Source organism: Martes martes (assembly GCF_963455335.1).
Source record: "Martes martes genome assembly, chromosome: X".
In the NCBI taxonomy this organism is placed as follows: Eukaryota; Metazoa; Chordata; class Mammalia; order Carnivora; family Mustelidae; genus Martes; species Martes martes.
This window is the reverse complement of record NC_137897.1, coordinates 36,837,549-36,858,840: the sequence shown is the minus strand read 5'-3', so window position 1 is coordinate 36,858,840 and position 21,292 is coordinate 36,837,549. Positions and strand designations below refer to the sequence as shown.

Below are 21,292 nucleotides of genomic sequence, written 5' to 3'. Positions count from 1 at the left end.
GAAGGCTTAACCGGAATCATGCACGTAAAGCGCTTAATGTGGTGCCTGGGATCTGGAAAGCGCTCAGTGAATACCTGCTATTATTTGTATTGCTCTTTTGGGGGGACCAGGTAGGGGACTGGAGGAAGCCATCCCCACGGGCCACCTTCCCAGCGCCCCCCACCCCACGCCACTCCCGGAGCTCCAAAGCACACTAGGGAGGCTGATAGGGAAATAAAGACTGTGCAGGAGGCTGGGGGCTGAGGGCCCCCCGGGAGGTCCCCCCGGACCCCCCTCTCCCGTCCCACGTGCAGGCACCAGGTGATCTCTCCGCCCCCGGCGCCCGCCCTCCCAGGTCTGGGCGGCGGAGCTGCGGGCGGGGGCGGGGCTCGGCGGCGGGGCCCGCGGCGGGCGATATAGCCGCTGGGCGGCGGCGCTAGTGTGCTGGGGTAGCAGCGTGGCGGGCGGGGGCCGAGACCCAGACTGCCGAGCAGCGGGCACCCGGGAGGCCCGGAGCGGGACGAGCGCCATGAGCCGCAAATGCGACGTGGTCGTGGTGGGGGGCGGCATCTCAGGTCAGTAGCGGCGGCGGCCCTCCTTCCTCCCGCGCCCGGACAGGTGGCCGCCTGGGGGGCGGGGGGTGGCGCGGGGGCGGCTGACGGCCGAGGGCCGAGGGCCTAGGGCCTTGGGGCGGAGGCTGGTCCCGGACCCCCACCCCAAGACTCTCCGCGCCCTGGCGGGCATTTCGCGGGTCCCGAGCGCCGCGCACAATCCTCCCTCGCCGGCGGAATATGGTGCGGTCCCAGACAGAAGCGGGGGCTGAAAGTCTGTGGAAAGGCTGGGGCCAGGCTTTGAACTTCTCCCTGCGAAGGCTGCCAGGCCTGCCCTTGGGGGAATTTTAGAGGCGAGGAGAAAGGCGGCCGGCAGGTGAGAGATTTCTACTAGGGGGCGACGCCAAGGGCCGTCACTTTTTCCAAGCAAAGGTCAATCCTTTGCTCCAACCTGACCTGGCCGCTTGTGCCTGAAGGCGTGCGCCACAACGTGTTGTAGTTCTTGGTCGCGGGCAAACGCGCTTGAAAAGCTCCTGGTTTCGAAAGCAGGGGTTGGACCCTGGGGTGAGCGATTGTCAAAAAACAAACAAACAAACAAACAAACTCCCCAAAACAACAAAACAAAACAAAACAACCATCCTCTCAGGCACGGGGACGCGACAGTGCACAAAAGCCAGAGGGAGGGATGGGGTCAGTGGGGAAACTCACCTTCTGAGGAGGGTAGACTATATGGGGTGGGGTTAGTGGGAATAAGCAGTACTCCTAGAACAGCCTAACAGACCCCTGCAGATAATTTGGCCCAAACCCCAGGGTCTCCTGGTGGCTGCGAAGTAATTAGGACGCTTCCCCAAACCATGGATGTGTTGGCCAACATTCGCCCTGGCCAGGTCTCAGGAGCAGATTTGGCCCTTGCTCCCCAGATGTGGGCAGGGTAGAGGTATCTGGTGAATAAACCAAGGCCTTGGATGCTGGGTGCTGATTCTGGTCCCGTGCTGCTCTCTCCACTCTACCCCTCCTCACCTCTGGGTCAGATCTCAGGCTACCACTTCTGTTTGTGGGGCCCTCCTGAGCTCACTCACGCCAGGCATTGTGTTGGGTGCCACAGGCCTACAGATGCCTAGGCACAGTGGCGTGCTAAGGTAGGTCAAGACTATATCGATTCTGTTTCCCTTCAGTATTTTTGGCATCTTTTCTCCTCTAGGAACATGGACTTTAAAAGCATATCTACCTAGGTGCTTTAGAAAATATTATTCAGTGCTTTTGGTTGCTGCCTTGCATAACATCCCATCTTCCAGAAGCTGAAGGTTTTCTTGCCAGACCCCCAAAGTCCTGTTTTTGCCCCAAGTCTAATGGATTCAGATTTTTCTATTCCGCACCTCCCCCCTTATTTTGCCCTTTCTGATTCATACTCCAGACCTTCAAGATCACTCAGATTAGTCATGTTGGACTCATTCGGGAACAGTAGACAAGGGTTTGGCTCTTTTTGCAAGCAGTGGTAAACCTCTGCCTTCACCCTCAAACTCTCAAAAGAGGCGACAGGTGAATAGATCTGCGTTTTCTCAAGAACAGTGCATGGAATAGGCATTGTTCTGGAAACCAAGAAAGCAGGGCTCCAAGGACTTCACTCAGTTGCTTTATCTGCTTCACGAGGGCAACGCCAGTTAGTCATAGCTAGATTACAGGGTCATCGCAAGAATGGATCACTTTGCTTTTGCCCTGGAAGACTTGTCCATCTAGGAAGGGAGATGAGATACCCAAACAAAGACAATACAGGGTCGAAAATGGTACATGCCACAAGAGGAATCCATTCATTAATTCATTATTCATTCATGCAGTGACTTCTTACTTCCTGTTCCACATCCTATCCCGAAAGGAATAAAAGACGAATTAGACAGGGTTGTTGCCCCAGGGCATTCAGTAGCTAACGTGGGAGACACGTGAGAAACGTGTCCTGATCAGTGAATACTCATGACCTCTGATAAGAAGCTTCAGTGCTGCAGGCACAAAGTCCCAGGGAAGGTGATTGGAGAGAATGTCAAACTCTGCCTGAGAAAAATCTGGGCAGACTTGACAGAGGAGGTGACATTTGAAGCAGGCCTTAAAGGATGAATAAGGGTTCAGCTGGAGACTAGCGGCAGAAAGCAGTTTGAGCTAAGGAACGGCTGGTATAAAATCACAAATATGTGAAAGAACATGGTAGCATGCTTAGGAAGCCTTGAGAACTTCAGTGTGGAGAGTTGCGGGGGTGGGGTCTGGTGGGATGGATTGTGGGGAGGCTGGTACCTCAAACCCAGCAAGTTTAGTTCTTTGTGTGGTCAATGAATGACCACTGAGGGTTTTTCATTCACAGAGCGATGTGTGACAAGTGAGAGGGATATGGTGACGGTTTTAGCAAGAAGAGGGGTGTGAAGGGGAAGAGCAGGTTTCAGAGGGGCCCGGAGGACACTGGGGAGAGATGTCTAGCAGGTGGGATTCAGGGAAGAAGTTGGGCTCACTGATGAGCTCAGCGGTGAAGTTTTAACTGAAACCACTAAAGCAAATGAAATGAATGGAACCAAGAGAGAAAAGGGACGAAGTCCAGGACAGGCTGGAAGTGGGGTGGGGGTGGAAGGGAGGAAGGTTTCAGTCATTCTCTGTAGTTTGAGGAGGAAACAGTTGCTGAAAGACAGTTAACCTCACATCCTGGCTGAGATATCATCTCCCAGGACTGCCCTCCCGAATCCCCCCAGATCGGATTAGATGCCTCTGTTTTACTCTCCCCTGCCCCCTTGTTCCTTTCCAGGAGTTTGTAATGGCTCACTTTCCCCTCCACTGGGACTGTGAGCCCCTGGAGCCCAGGGAGGGGACCTTTAACTTTACAGGACAAAGCAGCAATTGATTGGCCCCGAAACTCACATGAAACTCACATTCACTGACTACCAAACCTTTTTGCATTTCCCCGCCGAATCACATGGGAGGGCAAGAGAAGGGATCAAATCAGAATTTTAGAATTAGTAGGTGACTGCCACAGTGATGTATGTTTAGAAATGCCTGAATTTGACTCTGGGTTTTAAAATGTGTTAATTATTAAACTTGGGACTTTTTGCTAGCTCTCTGATAGTTTTTTAAGCCATCAGCAAGTTTTAATTGCTCCCTTTAGGATAAACACAGATGTATGGGAGAGGCAGCTGGTTAATATGCAACTTTCTTTTTTGATGTGTGAAAAATTCCGGGGCAGTTGTGGACTAGCTTCTTGAGAAACGTGCGTGGCCTAGAAAGGCACACCTCCTGAGATCTCCTTTGCCCAAGGGGCACGTGATCTCTGGAGTTTTGACAGAATAACAGCGTTTCCCACATGGAGCTGGAGGGCAGCACACTATTTCTTGTTCTGAGTCTCAGTTTCAGTGTTTGGGTTGGTGAAACCATGGAAACTTATCTTTTGCCATTCTGGAATGGCTCTTGCTCAATCCTCAAAATAAAAGCTGGGAAAAAAAAAAAGGAAGTTCGAAGTAGAAAGAAGGATGTCTTTGCCAGGCTTGAGAGAGGAGAGTCAGCCATCTGAGGTTGGTGGGTACTTGGCTGAGATCCTGTGATGGTCGGAGCCAGCTTGGCTGGTGATCTTTATGGGCCAGGAGAGCAAGCCTGCTATGGACTGGTGGGCCCGGCCTGGGCAGGGCCTGTCAGAGATGACCCACGAGGGATCATAAGTTGAGGGATGCAGTAGGCAGATGCGGCATATGTGTTAATGGTAAAACTTCATCTTCGCCTTTGATGAAGAAAGGTGGAGGACATCACTGGGCTCCCAGAACCCCTCTGAATGTTCTGAAAGGTAGTAATGATCTAGAAGTACTCGGCAAACTGTTGACCCCTGTCAAAGAGAGGCTCCAGAGAGAGAGCCAGTATGGCAGTGTGAAAACAATAGACACTTTAGGGCCAAACAGACCCATTATGGATCCTATTTCCTATCCTTCCCTACTGCGTCACCATAAAAGTCCCATCACTCCCCCTGCTCTTCCGCGGCCTCATCTTCTACATCAGACTCTTAATGCCTTTATCGGTAAGAAGAGGTTATTGCTAGGATTCAAAAGAATGTACCTGCTGGCCATTACGGCTTCAGTTTATGCTTTTTGGAAAATAGACCCTTGATGAGCCGCTAGGATTTTTCAGTCTGGGAGGAGAAGCAGGCATTTCGGTGTGATCACTTCCTCCTGTTCACACACTAATAATTTTTCCTGCCACGCAGCTTTTATAAGATGGCAGCAGGGGCGGGCATCAGGAGGGACCTGCCTGATTTCAGTCCCCTCCTGCCCCACCCCATCCCTTTACTCCCTCCAGTGAGGGGCTTCCAGAGCTCAGGCTCACGTCGGGCTCTGGGACTCTCCGTATTCGTTATCAGGAGAAACTTCAGCAGCCCCAGATCTGGGTACCAGCCGCTGCCTAGCCTGGCTCTTATTCAGATTCTGACCCGGGCCTCATTTCCAGCCATTTGATTCCTGTCTCCCTTATAATCACAAGTGTATGAATAATACATGCAAATACTACTGATTCACGGAAGGATTAATTGCTTATTAATAATAAATAAGGGGCGCCTGGGTGGCTCAGTGGGTTAAAGCCTCCGCCTTCAGCTCAGGTCATGATCCCAGAGTCCTGGGATCGAGCCCCGCATCAGGTTGGGATTCCTGGGTAGCTCAGTTGGTTAAGCGGCTGCCTTTGGTTCAGGTCATGATCCCAGCGTCCTGGGATCGAACCCCCCCGCATCGGGCTCCTTGCTCAGCAGGGAGTCTGCTTCTCCCTCTGCCTGCCACTCTGTCTGCCTGTGCTCACTCTCTCTGACAAATAAATAAATAAATTCTTAAAAAAAATAATAACAAAGAGCTGGCATTCCGAGTGCCATCCTCATGCTGGGCAAGATGTTAGGACCTTGACTTTTTCCAGCAGCTCTGTGAGGGTTAAGAACACCAAAGCCTTGGGGCGCCTGGGTGGCTCAGTGGGTTAAAGCCTCTGCCTTCGGCTCAGGTCATGATCCCAGGGTCCTGGGATCGAGCCCCGCATCGGGCTCTCTGCTCGGCAGGGAGCCTGCTTCCTCCTCTCTCTCTGCCTGCCTCTCTGCCTACTTGTAATCTCTGTGTGACTTGTGATCTCTGTCTGTGAAATAAATAAATAAAATCTTTAAAAAAAAAAAAAAAAAAAAAAAAGAACACCAAAGCCTTGTACCTCCTGCTTGATTCTAGTACATGGGGCACATCGGTGGGAGGGGCCTGCTGGATGGGCCACGTGGGCAGAGCCAGGTGCCACGAGAAGCGCGATTTCTAAATCCTTCTGTATCCTCCAGGTTTCAGGCTCGGCTTGGCCATTATCTGTGGCAGCAATTTCCTTTGCATTTGGCAGGATGCTGAGGTCTAGCCCACCCCCACCAACCCGCCCTTGCTCTACAGGGCAGTGCTAGAGCCTGAGGTTAAGAGCGCGGCGTCTGCCTTGGTTCCACCACGAATTAGCTGTGCCACCTTGACAGACATCGGTAACCTTCCCAGGTCTTGGTTTTCTCATCCAGAAGAGAGGGATAAGAATGGTATCCCCTTCGCAAAGTGGTGGAGAGGATTAAATGAGAAAATGCAGGCACGGGGCTTGGCATCTGGCAAGCACACAGTGGACACTGGCTACTATTGTTCATCAGGCTGACGAATGGCCACTGACCACAGATGGGTCTGAAATGGCACCGTGCCAGCTGACTCCACTGTCAAACTTCGGGTTGAGGAAACGGTTAGCGGCTGGGCGTGCAGTCACACACACACACACGCACACGCACACGCACATGCACACACAGAGATTCATGGACTATCATCCCGTCTAGGGGTGCTGCCTCCCCGCCCTACTTTCTTGGTTTGTATATGATTTACTCACACAGATGATATAAGAAAGCCAGCAGCAAAATTTGAAGAAAAAGCTTAAACTCTAATTACTTTGAAAATATATTGAAGAGGGAAAAGCATGAGAAATTCTGACTGCAGAACGCATTTCTGTTCTATGAACACTTCTCATGCATTTGGTGCCTGGCGGACGTTGATGTTAAGATCAGCCCTCTGTTGTTCAGTTCGACATTTGTTTCCTTGATTTCTTCCGCTGCTGGGTGAAAATGTCCTTGCAGAAGCAGCTAGTTCTGGTCTGTTAACCTTTACCCATCATCAGAGCGGTCCACTTCCTGTGTAACATGAACTTGGGATGTGTTTCCACATCATTTGTTCATGCTCCTGTGGCTACAGAGCCACGCACATCGAGAGGATTTTAGCAATGCGGCCGATAACGAAGGTCATGCGAATTGGTTTTAAAACACTACAGCTTGTAACTGAAAATCAGCTGCTTCAGCAATTCCTGCATTTTTTTTAAAGATTTTATTTATTTATTTGACAGACAGAGATTACAAGTAGGCAGAGGCAGGGAGAGAGGGAGGAAGGGAAGCAGGCTCCCTGCCGAGCAGAGAGCCCGATGCGGGGCTCGATCCCAGGACCCTGGGATCATGACCCGAGCCGAAGGCAGAGGCTTTAACCCACTGAGCCACCCAGGCGCCCAATTCCTGCATTTTTTAAAAAAGATTTTATTTATTTGACAGAGTGAAAGAGAGAGAGAGCGTGCGCACAAGCAAGGGGAGAGGCAAGCAAAGGGAGAGGGAGAAGCAGGCTCCCTGCCAAGCAGGGAGCCCAATGTGGGGCTCAATCCCAGGACCCCGGGATCATGACCTGAGTTGAAGGCAGCACCTTAACCGAGCCACCCAGGTGCCCCTCCTGCATTTTTAAAAAAGATTTTACTTATTTATTTATTTATTTGAGAGAGCAAGAGAGAGAGAAGTAGAAAGAGAGCATGAGCAGGGAGGAGAGGGAGAAGCAGGTTCCCTGCAAGCAGGGAGCCCGACGCTGGGCTCGATCCCAGGACACTGGGATGGTACCTCTGGTCAAGTTTATCCTATGAACGTGAAGAGCTCATTTAGTTTTAACTTATTTCTCTAACATTTTGGACCTGACTCCCACTTCCCATGTTGCTTTGACACAGTAAAGCTCAGAAAATGTTTTCAGGCCAACTGTTAACTTCTCCAGATAGCCGTAATGATAAACTAGTATGTCATCGCCAAGTTTGAATATGCTAGTACCTTTCTTTATTCCTGTCAAGACTCACACTTTATATGCATATGTGCTTGACTGATGAATATGGAATTTGTACTTCTACAGTTTGAATAACATTTAAAATTAGTGACTCTTGGGGCACCTGGGTGGTTCAGTTGGTTATGCGTCTCACTCGATTTTGGCTTGGGTCATGATCTCAGGCTGGTGAGATGGAGTCCCATGTCGGGCTCTGTGCTCGGTGTGGAGCCTGCTTAAGATTCTCTCTCTTCCTCTCCCTTTGCCCAACACCCCCCCCCCCAATGCTTTCTCTCTCTCTCTAAAAAATAAAAAAAAAAGATTAGTGACCATTAAATTATTACAGGTGACAAGACCATAGTCTAATGGCAGATGTCATTCAGGCCCTGGGGCAAATGACATGTGTACAGTTGCCGGTGACCCTGTATCAGAACTACCACTAACCAGGTTCATCTTTGGATTTAATGACTATTTTACTTAGAGTCTTATCAGTTTTAATTTCACTGACCCGTTTAAGCATCTGTGACCCCTCATCTGACCATAGGCTGCTCAAAATCCAGCACTTTGTGTGGTTTATGTTCCATCTCTGGTATTTAGCAAGGAGGTATGCCCACTCTAGCTCCCCGAAATGGAATCACGTTGGTAGAATTCCTCCATCAGGCTCTTGGGTCCTCCCAGGCTTTGGACCCAGAGAAGGTACATTCCACAGCTAGAAACCTAGAGAAAAAAATGGAGTAAACCTTTCACCTTCTAGAGGAAGCAGGGTAACCCAGAAGTTAAATGCAAGGACTCTGGGGGCATAGGGCTTAGGTTCAAATCCTCCCCCTGTCCCTAACTGTGTAGCTTGGGTTATTACCTACTTCCCCAGAGACTCCAGATCCTTGTTTATAAAATGGAGTGAGGGCCCTAGGACTAAGTCCTGGAAGGGTCGGTAAGTGTTAACTCTGCCATTTTTACAAGTCAACGGGCGGTATTTTTTTTTTAAGAGATTTTATTTATTTTAGGGAGAGAGAGAGAGAACACGAGCAGAGGAGAAGCAGAGGGAGAGGGAAACAGTCTAGAAGACTCCACCTCAGACTTTGTGCTGAGCCCCGAGCCAGTTGCTGGGCTCGATCCCAGGACCCTCAGATCACTACCTGAGTTGAAACCAAGAGTCAGATGCTTAACCCAGTGAGCTACCCAGGCGCCTCAACAACTGGCAGTATTAACTGAGGGGATCCTGGAAATGTACAAGATCAGATACTCTTCTAAGTCTCAAAATGAGCCAAATTGAGAGGCTGTGTTCAGAATGACTGTTTTTATCTCCATAGTAGAATGCTTTGGATATTTATTTTTTTAAAGATTTTTTTTTATTTGAGAGAAAACACATACACGTCCATGAGCATGAGAGAGAGAGCAGGAGCAGGGGAAGGGCGAGGAGCAGAGGGAGAAACAGACTCCCCACTGAGCAGGGAGACCGATGCGGGGCTCGATTCCAGCACCCTGGGATCATGACTTGAGCCAAAGGCAGATGCTTAACCGACTGAGCCACCCAGGTGCCCCAGAATGCTTTGGAGATTCCCTCAGGTTAAACGTGCAGCATTGCCAGTTTGGAAGGGCCTTAAGTTTGTTAAGGTTAGCTTTTTAGTAATGTCCCTGCATAAAAGTAATTATTTGCCTTAAGAGAGGGGGCATTAGTGGTATAAAATTCCATTCTGATTAGGAACATCCAAGTTCCATAAATTTCTTACAAGCTAAAAAATATATATATATATTTGTTTTAATAAAATCATTGGTGATTGAACATGGAAGCATTTTAATGAAGTTTCACCTCCTAGGGGGAACACCTGGTTTTCTGTCCCAGGAAAAGCAGACCAAGAGAGCCCAAAGGGCTGAGCCCAGGCCTCACAGCCACTTCTTTTGAATACAATTACTGTCCTGGGGGATGAACCCCCCACTTTATGGGGCGTTCTGAACGAGAAACTGACTGAATGGTGCTGGGTAGAAGGTAAAAATCACTACTATTTCGCAAGCACAGTTTCTACTTTCTATTTTCACATTCACAGAATGGATCCATCTTTAGCTTCCTCCGTTAACTCTGTAAACAAAGAAACTATAGAAAACCAAGTCCCAGTGGGCCACGTTTTTAAAAGCCACCATGAGTTTACTTCCTGAACGGAAGTACAGAAAGAGGGTAAGACCAAGTTCTTACCCTCAGGACACTTAAAATACATCTGGAGACACAGCAATAAGGAATGAGTAAAAATACTGCGTAAGTTGTGTATAACCCCCAGTGTTCTGCAACTAATGAGTCATCGAACTCTGCATCAAGTAATGATATTGTACTGTATGTTGGCTAATTGAACATAAAAATAAAAATAAGAATAATACGTAAGTGAGCTCCTTACTGTGGAACCCAAGGGCTAAGTTAGATACATAGAAATCACTGAAGACCCAAGGGGTTGGAGAAGCTGTCATTAAGGGAATGGAATGGGAACAGGTGCCTGAAGAACAGTCAAGGTGGGAAGTGGGAGTGGGGGTGGGAAGACATCAAGAGAAAGGTTTTAAAGGTCGCAGGAATAAAATAAATCACAGGGCCATAGGCTCCAGTTAACAGCTAATATTTCTGTTCATAGGAAGGTAGAAAGCCCAGCAAGGCAAGAATAATACGATGGGTAATAAAGTTAGAAGGGGGTTAGGATCAAACAGTGAGACATTGAAAAGCCAAGTGATGGCGCCCATGCCTGGTTCAGTGGGTAGAGAATGCGACTCTTGATCTCAGGGTTGTGTGCTCAAGCCCTGCGTTGGGTGTAGAGATTACTTAAAAATAAAATCTTAAAAAAAAAAAAGCCAAGTGAATAGATAGGTTTTTCTGTGGTTGGAAATAGGGAGCCATGGAAAATTTTTGCTGTGAAGGTAGGGTGGGCTGTTATATGCCTGATAGGGGAAGAGGGCAACCAAGAAGCCAGAGAAGTCATGAAATGGGTAAAAATTCTGGAGTAGCTTGAGAGATGACCAGCTGCTGATAATGAATTGGGTTATCCCGACTCTCAAGGCTAGTTGCAAGAGAAAGTGGGAGAGGGGAGGCAAGGATGGAAGAAGATCTTCAAAGGCATTTTGCTTTCTTCTGTTTTGCTGAAAGCTTACCCAGAAAGGAAGTATTACAAAAATAGTAATTCATGTTTTCCCTCGGACGTTTTATAACTGGAATTGGAGGACATGACTGTATTTAAAATTTCCCTCTTTTTCAAAAAAAAAATTAAAGAGTTTTCTGCCCAAGGGCTGTGACCCCGCTTACTCAGTAACAAACACATGTCTTAGGCAGTCTCAAACACAAAGTGAATAGTTCATCCTATTTGTTATGTCAAAGTTGTCACTGAAACCTACTGTTTTGTGAGAGAAAGGGCAAAATCAGAAAGTACCTTCAGGTAGGAATGACCTTTCAAATGTTAGTGATGTTACCATGGTCCCTGTTTAATGGTATCGTAAGTGGCATGTTCTAGTTAATTTCCACGTTATGTCAGAAGGTTAAGCTCTTGACCTGATGTTCGTCATCTCTTCCGTAGGACGTTTTTTACTCTGGCCACATCCTCCTCAACATTTATCACAATTGCACAATGAGGAAGGTGTCCTGCTAGGTCCTTAATTTGATTTGCTGTCCTGCCGGCGTGAATAACCACTCCCCTTTTGGTTTACAGCTCAAACATTTCCAATGATTCTTTGATGTTGAATTTGGAATCTTGACCTCATGCTTTGGAGTTGGAACTAATTTTGTTTTAAGATTTTATTTATTTATTTGTCAGAGAGAGAGAGAGAGAGCGAGAGAGTGCACAAGCAGGGAGAATGGCAGGCAGAGGCAGAGAGAGAGCAGGCTCCCTGCTAAGCAAGGAGCCTGATGCGGAACTCCATCCCAGGACCCTGGGATCATGACCTGAGCTGAAGGCAGTGGCTTAACCGACTGAGCCACCCAGGCGTCCCACGGAGCTACTTTTTTATTCCTGTGATTCCATTTGTGTTTCTGTCTTTAATTGTGTCTTTATAATTTCGTCTTTAATTCCATCTTGCTGCTTTGGGTTGTTTTTCGGTTTTCTACATTAAAACAGCAAGCTCTTGGGAAAAGCTTTTGTTGTTCAGCAGGGCCCTTTTTTTATATGATTTAAGATAAAGTAAAGAATTAATAAGCAAATAATTTAATAACCAGAATACATACCCTCAAAAATGTTTTAAAATTTTTTTTAAATATTCCATTTATTTATTTGAGAGAGAGAGAGAGCATGAGAGTGGGATAAGGGGCAGAGGGAGAAGCAAACTCCCCGCTGAGCAGGGAGCGTGGTGCGGGGCTCGATCCTGGGACTCTGGGATCATGACCTGAGTCAAAGGCAGACACTTAACCAACTGAGCCATCCAGGAACCCCTCCCTCAAAAATTTTAAGAAGAAAGGCTATTGATGTAAATGAAAGATGAAATCACAGGGATGCCTGGGTGGTAGCTCAATCAGTTGAGCATGACTCTTGATTCCAGCTCGGGTCATAATGCCAGGGTCCTGAGATTGAGCCCCACTCAGCAGGGAGTCTGCTTGTCTCTCTCTCCCTCTGCCCCTCCCCCTGCTTGCACATGCACACAGTCTCTCTCTCTTAAATAAATAAATCTTAAAAAAAGAAGATTCTATCTCTCCCCCTTCCTCTTCTCCTCCCCTCCACTCAAGCATGAGGGCACATTCCCTATCCTTAAAAAAAAACAACAAAAAGGAAATCACAAAAAAAGGGAAAAGAAGAAAGATGAAATCACATTTTTTCTTGGTGATTTATAGATGAAGGAATTTATTTTGGTGACATGGGAACATTTTTTAATAACACGAATTATAGAAATAATACATATTTACTATGAACATCTGTAAATTGCAGAAAAGGACAAAAGGAAAATGAAAATCACCCATAATTGATCCCCACCAGAAACACCACTGTTAACTAACGCCACCTATATATATATTTTTTTCATGTCACCTATTGGATCTGTTTGTTTTTTAGTAAATAATAACATTACTGCTTAATCATGTCTTAACTGCTCTTTTCTCATAAGATCTTGGTTACTTTATTATATTTCTTCATAGGATAGTATTTATTTACGCAACTGTCCTATTGCTGAAGATTTGCATTTCCAAACTTCTGCTTTTTCAAACAATGCTATTATGAACATCTTTACACCTAAACCATTGTGCATAATTCTGATTATTTCTTTAGGAAGTTTCTAGAAATAAATGATGGGGATCCTTTGAGGGCCTTTAATAATTATTGCAAAATTGTCATTCCCAAGAAAATTTACCAGTTTACTTTAGGGTGGAATTGTAATAATGGGCTTCTTAGTTACTTCAACAGGCAACCAACAATTCTCCAGCACAATACAGAGAAAGCCATGGTCCTTCCCCAGTTCATAGTTGTCACTTAATGAAGATGTAGGGACTAGAAAGTACAAATGTCCTCAGATTTGTAAAATTTCAGTAGTGGCAAGTAAATTTTACTTTCTGCAACTGTTTTTTGCAATGAGTGCTTTATGCCCGCCATTATTATATTTTTTATAGTACTTCCAAGTTTTTTGGACACTATTTATCCCATGCATCTAGAAGTTTGACATCACTAATTAGATCATTCTCTTGTGCTTCAGTGAAGAAGAGGAAACAGCCCTTTAACAAATCATTTTCTATGATTATTTTTACCCATCTAGATAAGACATGGGTATCGCCTTTGTCCAGTTTTTTATAAGAGGATCACACAGCTGTTTTGTGTTTTACATTTTAATGTCCTTTCTAGTTTGCATTCCAATCTGTGCTAGATTTTCGTTTATTTGGAAGTCCTGTAAGATACAGTTGACTGTTTCAGAATAGCCCTTTCAGGCCATGCCAGTTAGTCAAAATCAAACAGCCCTTGTTAAGCACTGATGATAAGTACAAAGGTGTATACGCACACGAGCTCCTCATTTCATCAAATGTGTTTTCCCATCCTGTTGTTTCTGCCAGGGAGAAAAAGAAGTCAAATTTGCTCATTCCTTGATGAATTCATTTATTCAATAAATGCTTATCGAATGCCGTATTTACCAAGCATTGGGCTGGCGTGGGAATAGACAGATGGGTTTCCATCTTTGAGGGGTATGCCAAGCAGAGAGAGACACATAGAGCCCCACACAGGTGAATGCTCTGGGCGGGAGGGTGGGTGCTGAGAAAGATAGGTTCATCTCCAGAGAGGAAAGGAGGATGAAAGCATCACCTCAGGGCCTCAAAGAACCTGAACAAATATTTAGTGAGAGGATTTATTGGAGAGTTAATTGGCCAATTCAAATATTTTTCCTTAAAATATAGCCCTAAGTGGTTGAAATTTAAATCTGCGCTCTAATATACACAGGCCATTGAAATTTCAGTTTCGCTCTTCTTGTTATTGGCCTAAAATGGCAGCGTGGTGGAGGCCATTTGGCTGCCTAAGCCCCCTTTAGGGCAGTTATTCCCCCACCTGCTGAGGGGGCTGGCCGTCTGCTGGTTCACTGTAGAGTCCCTCTGTGAAAATTGCCCTTGACTGAGGGGAGCCGACTCAACCAAGAGCATACCCCTTCCCTTGGGGGCACCCTGCAACAGATGCGGGGATACAGAGGCCTGGCCCCCTTGCCTCACTTCAGGATAACTCTGATGGGCCCTCTCAGCTCTGGAGCTCCCTGTGGGATTGACTGAGGCCTCTGTTGTGACTGCATCTCAGTTCAGCCCTCTGTCCTGCTCCCCTTACTTCTTGACACCTGTTGAACCCTGATGAAGCTCCTATGTGTAGATCTGCCTCAAAGGCTGCCGGCCGTGGACCCTAACCTAGACAGACAAGAGCTGGACGTATTTTCGTTCTGTCCATCACAAGACTTTCTAACCATAAAGTTTGTGTCAGTTGGAGGCAGAGGCTCAGGGAGAGTGCTGAGCCCCATCAGTTCTGGATCTTTTAGGTGCCCTGTGCCTCCAGAACAGGGTGGAGGGTGACCTTTACGTTGGACCCAACAAACTCCAGGGGATCTAATTCTCTTTTTAACACTCTGGGCTGATTTAGAGCTGAGATTCATAACCTCTTATCTGGAATTGTTACAAACATGGTTCTCTTCCCTTATTGAAAACATCTGTGGCAGTGTAGCCAAGGGATAAATAAGGAACAAACAACCATAATCTGTGAGGACTAGACATACAAGGTCATGGACTGTCCATCTATCCCAGGCTACCATTTTGGGTCCAGCACAGATTCTGGGTTCTTTTTTTTTTTTAAACATTTTATTTATTTATTTGACAGATCGAGAGAGAGAGAAAGAGAGAGGGAACATAAGCAGGGGGCGTGGGAGAGGGAGAAGCAGGCGCTCTACTGAACAGGCAGCCCAATGCGGGGCTCCATCCCAGGACCCTGGGATCATGACCTGAGCTGAAGGCAGACGCTTAACGGCTAAGCCCCCCCAGGCGCCCCTAGATTCTGGGTTCTTAGCAAAATAGTACTGTTAGTGCGTACCCCTCTTCTTCCCATAATCCTGCTACTCTTTTATGCAGCTTCCCATAGGATTTCTCACAGGGAATTGAAGATACTAAAAGTGGTTGTAAACATGGGCAACAGAATCCAAGATGGTTGAGGGAGAAAGTGAGGGAGCTGGTCGGTAGCGTTTGAGTGGCGAGATTAACAGGTTGGCAGGTTTTGGTCAAAGGACATTCGTTAATAGAGGGATCTGACAAATGAGCTAGAAAAACAAATGAACTAGAAAGATCGTGATCGTGAAGGCGTGTGTTGTAGGATTTTGACAGGTAACCTTTTGACTATACTTCTTGGAAATGATCGCTGATAGCATTTAAATGAGTTATAATGTTTTGAGTTGGCATGTCCAAAGTTCTATCCTCTGTGCACTTGAACAGATGATTTAAGAGGAGAGAGAGAGAGAGAGAGAGAGATAAAGGTCCTGTTCTTCCCATGCCCCACCAAGCCAAACTTTACAGAGCTCGACCGTTAGTATTACGATGATATTAACACTTTGAGGATTCTGTTCTCTGATTGAAAAAGACAAAACACCTTACTTATGGAGATCTCTGTAAAAGGACATCGTAGGCTAGTTTCTAATCCTGTGATGCAGCCCCTTATATATTACTGTTTACCTCACATCTTGGCTGGTCGCAGGCCAATCTCTTTCTGTGTGCCTGTTGTTAGCCTTTCATCTAGAAAGCGTGAACGAGGCCTTCTACGTGCTAGATGCCAGGAATGAACATCAGGAAAGCGTTCCAGCTTAAACACACGCACATAAACGCAAGAAATGAGGTGAAATTACATTTCCTGTGCCTTTTCATTGTTGGCTTGCGTATACCCCCCAAAAAAAAAAAAAAAGTCCTTTTTAGATAAAGGATGCCTCCTGTGTACCTTTACAGAGCTCACCTTTGGGCCAAAGTCAGAATGGATGCTGAGATGACTCTGGTCTTGGTTTCCAGGTGCTGTGTCATCTGCTAATTTTTTTCAGGCTTACTCATAGGTGGTATGATCTTTTTGGCCTCCTGAGGGGTGAAATATCATACATGCCTTTTATTTCATCGGAAATCGGGCTGCACGCAGCTGTGGTCAGAGTCTGAAAGGAAATCACATGGTCCTAGTTGATAAAACGCAGAACATCCAAAGTACACTGCCTGTGATCTGCTTTTCTCTTCTTGTTCCTTTCTCTCTGTTATCGTGGAGAATGTGTCCAAGGGGAAAATGAGTTTTCTGTAGATAAATCAGTCTGCCGGTCCGCAATATTGAGCTTCCAGCAGACAGGTCTGAGAAATGGGAAAAAGTACAAAGAGGTTAAGATGACTCTAAGGTGGGGTGCGGCAAGCAAAAACAGTTTGTGTGCAGAAGAAAAATCGTCTGGGACTTGGACTTCCTTTATTCCTGGGTTTTAGTTGGCGAACAAAAACTCTGAAAAGCTGGTGAAAATGACCAAACATTTTTTTCTTCTCCTCCCGTGTTCTTTTAAAGGTGTGTTTCAGGAAACCTGTCTTTTAAATCTGGTTCCCTTCCTTCTGGATGAATTCCTTCAGAAGGAATTTGCGGGTTTCAAGATCGCTGGGGAATAAGTTTAAAACCAATCTTTAAAATGAAAAGCATTAGTGAATTTTAAGTTTCTAGTGAAGATATATATGTGAGGGCTAAGATGTTTGTATCCGTTTTCTTTGAAAACAGGGCTTGAAAAAAAAATGTGAGCACTTGGAATTTAAGCCTGTCCTCAAACCACGCGTTCTGTATACAAACTCTTGGCATCAGTTTTTAATATTTGTCAAATATAAAGAAAGCTATAGTGATGATGAGAAGGAACATCTGCAAATAACTTGCAAAAGTGGGAGCTTATTCAATTGCTGCTAAAATAATTGAAGGTATGGGCGAAGAACAAACAAAAAACACAGATGCAAAGCGTAGTAATAATATTTGACCGGTATTTCTCATGGTCCTTGGTTGCGTGTAATTCTTGTGCACATGAGAAAATCAATATTAGATTTTTCGTTCTCAATAAATCCATGCTTCTTATAAGGTGATATGTGCAGTCTTTCGATCTGTGTAATTTTACATTAAGTCAAAGGTCGGAAAGAGATGAGGAAAGGAAACATAGGTTGAGAGCTTATATTTCTCTCACACTGTTATTTGTCTGGTTGGATATCGTTTGCTACATCTTTGGTATCTGAGCTTTGTGGTACAGAATGATTCAGGGTATTTGGCCCCTATAAATGCTTATTCAACTAATAGTGTTCTCCAGAGTAGTGTCCACAATCTAAGGAAAGATTTTTCAGCTTCTCATGCTCTGTATTAACTGGACATTTGAAGATATCATTTCTTTTCTTTTCTTTTTTAAGATTTTATTTATTTATTTGAGAGAGAGAGGGAGAGGGAGAGAGAGAGCACACAATAGGGGGAGAGGCAGAGGGAGAGGGAGAAGCAGGCTCCCTGCTGAACAAGGAGCCTGATGCAGGGCTCGATCCCATATCTTAAGGTTCTTAAGGTTGATGTGTTCATCCACATTAAGGACATCCATTGTTGGCCTGTGCATACCAAAAAGAAAAAAAAAGTCCTTTTTAGATAAAGGATGCCTCCTGTGTACCTTTATAGCCATCACTGCCATCCCTCCCCAGAATTTTTGTCATCACCCTAAACTGATGTCCTGTCCCCATTAAGCATAGATTCCCCATTCCTTTCTCTCCTTAACCCCTGGCAGCCCTCATTCTGCTTTCTGCCCCCCGGCCCCCCGAATTTGACTACTTGGGGAACTTCATATGAATGGAATCATACAGTATTTGTCCTTTTACATCTGGCTCATTTCACTTAGCAAAATGTCTTCAGGGTGTATCTACCCAATCCATTCTTACACTAGAGGAGGAATAATTTGGTTTTAATATTTTTAAGCCACAAAAAGTGTTTATGGCCAGAAGCGAGGCAAATGAAGTTGTTCAAAGACAAAGCTAATTATCCGTTGGCCTTCACCCCATCCTAACCCTCCTGAGGTGACTCTTACTAATATTTTGGCATATATCCTTCCAGACTGTTCTCCTGGCAGGGCAATCTTTCTAAAATAGAAATCTCATGAGTTCCTCCTCTGGTTCAGACCCTTTAGTGGCTTCCAGGATTAAGTCCAGAATGATGGCTGCGGCGCAGACACCGGAAGCCTGACCCCTGCTTACCTCAGAAACATCATCGGCCACCAGTGACTTGTCTTGGCTCTGCAACCACACCAGCCCACGTGTGGCAAGTCCTCGAATAATCCACCTCAGGCTCCCCCCACCAGCCACTTTGGTGACTCTTGACCATCTTTCAGAACTTACTTTAAAACTCATTTTTGGGGGGACGCCTGGGTGGCTCAGTTGGTTAAGCGGCTGCCTTCGGCTCAGGTCATAATCCCAGCGTCCTGGGATCGAGTCCCACATCCGGCTCCTTGCTTGGCGAGGAGCCTGCTTCTCCCTCTGCCTGCCACTCTGTCTGCCTGCGCGCACTCTCTCTCTCTCTCTCTCTCTCTCTAACAAATAAATAAATAAAATCTTAAAAAAAAATCCTTCTTAAAAAAAAAAAAACCTCATTTTTGGGGACGCCTGGATAGCTCCATTGGTTAAGCGTCTGCCTTTGACTCAGGTCATGATCCTGGGGTCCTGAGATGGAGCCCCACATCAGTGTCCCTGCTCAGTGGGGTGTCTGCTTCTCCCTCTGCCCTCTCCCCTTCCCCCCACAACTCCTGTGCTCTCTCTCACTCTCTTTCTCAAATAAATAAAATCTTAAGGAAAAAAAACCTCGTTTTTTAAAGATCTCCATATCTGACAACCTTGTGCAAACTACACTGTGCTCCCCAGTTCTACTCTCCCATGGCATCTGGTTTTACACCTTTTCTGTCCTCCCAACTGTAAGGCCTAGGAGGGCAGGCACTCTGTCTCCCACACCATGCTGGACGGTGCTTCTACCTGATGGATTCACAGTCAGTATTACTTTGTTTATTGAATCTTTCCTTAAGAACTACATGAACAACTTTGGTTTTAAATTGCATTTGTATCTTTCTGTGTTACCCACCTCTTCGGAATTACTTTAATAGGATTTTTATGATGAGTGTCTACTCAACCCATCATACAAGTATTAAACCACCTAGTTGTAGGAAATTATCTCTTTCATGAAGGGGGTGTCCTTACTTGTCCTGAGTTTTCATGTCCCGTTTTCGACATCCGGGTCCTCAGCACTTATCTGAAGGCAGCTAGTTCTCGAATCTACCATGCTTTAGGGCACAGTTCCTTATCTGCGCTGCCCACATGCCCAGAACACTGAAAACTGAAACTGTCCTCTCGAGCTTTCAGCAAAACCTGGCCAGAACTGATGTGTCGTGTTTGCTTTCAGTCATATGTTTGACTGCAGACATAATCGGGTGATTTCAAAGCGGTTGTCCCAGCTGTCACTAGGACTGTCCCATAATATATGTCTCTGTACTGGGTTGTCTCTCTAAAATCCGAAGATAATTGAAGTTCTGAAATGTCTTTGTTTCCAAGGGTTTCAGATCAGGGAAGCCTTTTAAAATAGAAAGCAGAAGGGTGGCTTGCAGTGAAAACCGGAATACCGAAAATGAGGCGGCCATATATTATGTTCATCGCGAAGTTTTTGTTTGCTGGTTGGCAGGTTGTTGGTAATGCATGTGGCTCATTGTTCTCAGAAAAGAGACTGTTCTCTGACTATTCTCACTGAACTTTCAGCAAAATGTTAATGCCTGGGAGTGCCAATAAATTTTCCCAGTTTTAAGCTTTTGGTACTTTTATGGCAACGTTTCCATGGCGTCTGCTTTTCTGCCCCTCTGAGTAGAGCCATCATGTAAACTGAACCCCAGGGATGCCTGGATGGTTCAGTCGGTTAAGCATCTGTCTTCGGCTCAGGTCACGATCTCAGGGTCCTGAGATCAAGTCCCGCTCCTTGCTTAGAGGGGAGTCTGCTTCTCCCTCTCCCTCTCCCCCCCTGCTCATGCTCACTCACTCTTTCTCTCTCAAATAAATAAATAAAATCTTAAAAGAAATAAACTGAATCACAGAGGGAAAATTCCCTGTTTAAGATGGGCCACAGCTATTATGGCAATTTAGGGAGAAATTGGCATTATTTGTGAACGCTTTTAGTCAACAAGATCTAAATTCAAAAGCTATCTCTCTGTGTTGGCTAAACATAACTGCAGAAATTTTCTTTAATGACTTGATCAATTATCTTTTCAGAGCTTTCTAGTGGGGCAAAGTATGAATATTAGTTGAGAAGGGAAGTGTGAGGTGGCACGTGAGCCTGGAGTTACAGATCAGGATGCCAAATTCAATCCCTTAATTGCTGAACAATAATTACATTGCATTCATCAGTTTAGAAAGCACAATATAAATAATGTTATTAAGTTCCAAATTTCACAGGACAATTTAATAAAGATGTGTTGGTGGTGTTGAAAGAAAAAGCAATTAAGGGAAACAGCTCCCAAGTTTTGAAAAAACAATGTACATCCTTCTCTCCCCTCCCCAATCTGGTCATTCGGTTGTAATTGAAGTAAATTTCATAAATAGCATGTAGTTCTTCTTATTTTTATTTGGTTTGATATACAGTTGACCTTGTGAAAACAATTCTATCAATGGGCCTGCATAGAATTTTTTTTCCTGAAATCCAGAGAGTTAGTGGCAATATGAAGGAAGATAGATGTGATTTATAGACAGTTTAGGCAATTATGTGACTCTGCTTTATTTTAGGTCTCTAAGAAGTATAAATTTATAACAAAAGTGAACCATTTATGCAGCGAATCCTGGAAATAGTCTAGTAAATAAAACTACTTGCATGAGCTCATGACTAAATAAGTTATTTTTTATACTACTTCTGGATGAATTATCTGGATGAATAATTTCATTTTTTAAGTCCTACCACCCAAAACAACCACTCTCGGGGCACCTGGGTGGCTCAGTCGGTTAAGTGTCCAACTCTTAATTTCAGCTCAGATCTTGATCTCAGGGTCATGCATTTAAGCCCCACGCTGGGCTCCACACCGGGCATGGAACCTACTTAAAACAAAACAAAACAAAACAACTGCTCTTAGTAGTTGGGTGTATTTTCTTCCAGCCTTTTTTGTGCATTTGTTTTCTCTGTGTGTGTGTGTATGCGCACACCTATGCCACACATTTAT

At 45.5% G+C, this 21,292-nt stretch overlaps 1 protein-coding gene across 1 annotated transcript in view; it reads left to right on the top strand.

Moving 5' to 3' along the window:
• Positions 1–404: 404 nt before the first annotated feature.
• The window catches only part of MAOB (monoamine oxidase B), a 103,601-nt gene continuing 82,713 nt past the window's right edge, over positions 405–21,292 (top strand). The window contains exon 1 of the mRNA XM_080795129.1: positions 405–554. Within this exon, the coding sequence (XP_080651255.1) occupies positions 509–554 (46 nt within the window). The 5' untranslated portion in view covers positions 405–508. The remainder of the gene's footprint in view (positions 555–21,292) is intronic.